Source organism: Budorcas taxicolor, chromosome 15 (genome assembly GCF_023091745.1).
Source record: "Budorcas taxicolor isolate Tak-1 chromosome 15, Takin1.1, whole genome shotgun sequence".
NCBI classification, from domain to species: domain Eukaryota; kingdom Metazoa; phylum Chordata; class Mammalia; order Artiodactyla; family Bovidae; genus Budorcas; species Budorcas taxicolor.
Genome location: NC_068924.1, coordinates 48,054,988 through 48,059,233, shown reverse-complemented (window position 1 = coordinate 48,059,233; position 4,246 = coordinate 48,054,988). Strand labels below are relative to the sequence as shown.

Below are 4,246 nucleotides of genomic sequence, written 5' to 3'. Positions count from 1 at the left end.
GTTTCCGGTTGGTCTTTGGCCAATCACTCTAATTCAGTCTTTCCTGGTGGTGCACACATCGCTCAGCCAAGATGGATGCTAGAGAGAGGGATTCTGGGAAGTGGACAGACATGCAGTGTCTCCTTTCAACCTTTTCTGAACTCTTCCTGTTGGTGGTGGGTTATTAGTTCCATGGAGAAGGTAATGGCACCCCACTCCAGTACTCTTGCCTGGAAAATCCCATGGACAGGGAAGCCTGGTAGGCTGGAGTCCATGGGGTCGCTAAGAGTCAGACATGACTGAGCGACTTCACTTTCACTTTTCACTTTCATGCATTGGAGAAGAAAATGGCAACCCACTCCAGTCTTCTTGCCTGGAGAATCCCAGGGACTAGGGAGCCTGCTGGGCTTCCGTCTGTGGGGTTGCACAGAGTTGGACACGACTGAAGCGACTTGGCAGTAGCAGTAGCAGTATTAGTTCCATATTCCTTATCAGGATCTCCTGTCATAAAACGACTCATATAAATGGTTACTATGGTGCCTGGCCAGGGTGGGCAGTTTCAATCAGTGTGCTTCCCCTAACAATACCAGTGGAAAAAGGCATCATGTCAGTTATGAAAAAGGGATAAGTCATTTATATTCTTCCCTCCTTATTCTTATACCATCTTTGCAAACAATTTCAATATAATCAAGCAACCTTTACCATTAGAGAACTAAGAACATGGTCTCGAATTTTCTTGGTCCTTATACCATAAACAATGGGGTTAAGAAAAGGTGGTACCAGAAGGTATATATTGGCAATGAAGATATGAATTTGGGGGGCCACATTGTGGCCAAAACGGTGAGTGAGGAAGGTAAAGACAGCTGTGGAGTAGAAAACGAGAATGACACAGACATGGGAGCCACAAGTGCCTAGAGCTTTAAGACTTGCTTCCCGTGATGGAAGACGAAAGACTGCACGAAGGATTAGGACATAAGACACAGCAATGAATAACCCATCACAGGAGCCAATGACAGAGGCCACACTGAGGCTGTAACGCTTGGTGGGCCCTGTGTCCACACACGCCAGCTTCACCACAGCCATGAACTCACAGTAGGTGTGGGCAATGATTCGAGTCCTGCAGTAGGGCAGCTGTCTGAGCAGGATAGGATGTGGGGAAAAGAAGGCCACGCCCCGCAGTACCACAGAAGCTCCCATTTTAGCAATGCGAGTGTGGGTGAGAATGGTGGTGTGGCGCAGTGGATGACAAATGGCCACATAGCGGTCAATGGCCATAGACAAAAAGAAGCCTGATTCCATAGCAGTAAAACTATGAATGAAGAACATTTGGGTCAGGCAGGCATCAAAGGCAATGTCCTGGGCTCCGAGCCAGAAGAGACAGAGCATGCGAGGCAGTGTAGACGTGGAGAGGACCAGGTCGGTGACAGAGAGCATGCACAGAAAGAGAAACATAGGCTTGTGGAGGCTTCGCTCTGTCCTCACCACAGCCAGAATGGTCATATTCCCCACAACAGCCACCACATACATGGAGCAGAAGGGAATCCCAATCCAAACATGCAGTTGCTCTAGTCCTGGGATGCCCATCAGCAAGAAAGTGTCTGGAGATGTTTGGGATTTATTGGCTGGTCCCATTGCTCTGCTGCTTTCTGTCTCTTGCTGATAGAATCCTCCTTTTTACAGCAAAAGCTTTGTGCCAAGATCATCACAACCAAATCTGGCAACAAATGAAAAACAAGTCTGGAAGATCCCAAAGCAGCACATTAGAAAACATCCAAGGTTACACTTCAGGGTGAAAAAATTTAGTAACACTAATTACTAAAATAAAAACCTTGCAACCAGACACAAAGTACTAATCCTAAATCAAGTCATGAATCTCACACATTTAAGAACAAAACAAACTCTAAATCTGTTAACAATCTATGTATAATAAAATTTAATACTACTTTTTTAATACACAATTTGCTTTCAACTTAAGTCAAATTATCCTTTGATAAACAATATCAGGCATTATAAATGGAAAGGATCTAAGATCTCATCTAACCCAACTTTCTTAATATCATTCTGAGATATAATATTCTAGGATATGTCTGAAGTATTCTCTGAGAGTACATACGCTCAGGTATGATTACTCATTTCCTAGTCCATTACACATGTTTCCAGTACTGTCACAGAACCTATCTTCAGGGGGTATGAAACAGTACTGCCCATTCCATGGAGCTCTACAGATTTATCTGTCTTGTACATAAAAGTCTTCACTAAACTTGAGCTTTAACAGTCATACCTTCATTAAGTTCTCTCCTTTTCAGTGAAATAGTCCCAATTGACATATCTGCTTATTTTAAGCTTAATTTTCAAAAATCCTAACTTTCTACCTTAATTCTTCTGTACATGCCCCAATATGCCTTGTTTCTTACTTTGATCACTTATATCTGAACACACTAATCACTACAAAGATCCACGCACTTGGTACCACTTTTGATTCGTACATTATTAGTGTGATTTCAGTTACTATAATTGTTTAAGTGAAATAAGAAGGTAAAACTTAGTGATCCTAACATGAAAATATATATATATTTTCCTGGAATCTTTGTATATGTTCATTTGTAGCTGGAAAAGCAATGTAAGCTAAATATCATTTTTCAACTTTTTTCAGTTAAAACATAGTACCCCAGAGTGTTATGGATAATGCAATAGCCTCACAGAAAGAATGGCTGAGACATCAGAATTCTAACATAACTCTGTATGACTGCAAAGTTCACATTATTTCCATTACACCAAAATCAGTATTTGCTGTCACAGAGGTTAAGTAATAGTAAAATATAACCAACAAAAAATTTTCATAATTTTAAAGTCATATTTGTTAAGACACCTTTGAGCATTTCAACATTTGCCTTTTTCATTAAACTTGATAATCTATAGAGTATTATTTTATATATTACTTTAAATAACCATTGTTTTTATTTTATTATTATTAAGCATCTATCAATATTCACACCCTGAATTAAATGATTATTGTCTATCAATTTTAAAGGTATTTATTCTACATCTACAATGAAGCAATTGAAATCTAATTTTGAAATAAGAATAGACCAATAACAAGATTCTTTTTATCATCCTAGAAAATTGTGTTTAACCACTCTAATATACTCTACATAATATCCATAAATTAGAAATGGATCTGTTGAGATAAATGTAATTACAAATATTGAGTCTTATTTACTTCATAACCTCAGATATGTAGATGACACCACCACGCTTATGGCAGAAAGTGAAAAGGAACTAAAGAGCCTCTTGCTGAAAGTGAAAGTGGAGAGTGAAAAAGTTGGCCTAAATCTCAACATTCAGAAAATGAAGATCATGGCATCCAGTCCCATCACTTCATGGGAAATAGATGGGGAAACAGTAGAAACAGTGTCAGACTTTATTTTGGGGGGCTCCAAAATCACTGCAGATGGTGATTGCAGCCATGAAATTAAAAGACACTTACTCCTTGGAAAAAAAGTTATGACCAACCTAGATAGCATATTCAAAAGCTAAGACATTACGTTGCCAACTAAGGTCCGTCTAGTCAATGCTATGGTTTATCCTGTGGTCATGTATGGATGTGAGAGTTGGACTGTGAAGAAAGCTGAGTGCCGAAGAATTGATGCTTTTGAACTGTGGTGTTGGAGAAGACTCCTGAGAGTCCCTTTGACAGCAAGGAGATCCAACCAGTCCATTCTGAAGGAGATCAGCCCTGGAATTTCTTTGGAAGGAATGATGCTAAAGCTGAAACTCCAGTACTTTGGCCACCTCATGGGAAGAGTTGACTCATTGGAAAAGACTCTGATGCTGGGAGGGATTGGGGGCAGGAGGAGAAGGGGACGATAGAGGATGAGATGGCTGGATGGCATCAGGGACTCGATGGACGTGAGTCTGAGTGAACTCTGGGAGTTGGTGATGGACAGGGAGGCCTGGCGTGCTGCAATTCATGGGGTTGCAAAGAGTCGGACATGACTGAGCAACTGAACTGAACTGAATTTATAGTCTGATCAAGTGTTATCAAAACTGGCATATGACTTACATTACCCAGCAGTTTGGGAGGAACATAGACCTTGTTAAACTGACTATATATTATATTAGAAATATTCCCAGTGTCTTCTGAAAAATTTTCCAGCCTGATCTGAGCTCTGTAAATGATCATTTATATAATACTTTAAATGACCATGATAATTAACTCAGAAGAAATAAAGTTCAATAAATCTTGAAATGTATCACTCATCATGCT

The 4,246-nt window shown here is 40.0% G+C and overlaps 1 protein-coding gene across 1 annotated transcript; it reads right to left on the bottom strand.

Moving 5' to 3' along the window:
* Positions 1 to 666: 666 nt before the first annotated feature.
* Positions 667 to 1,611, bottom strand: LOC128060852 (olfactory receptor 52P1-like). The gene has a single exon (XM_052653218.1). The coding sequence runs from the start codon at positions 1,609 to 1,611 to the stop codon at positions 667 to 669; it is 945 nt and encodes a 314-aa protein (XP_052509178.1).
* Positions 1,612 to 4,246: the final 2,635 nt, after the last annotated feature.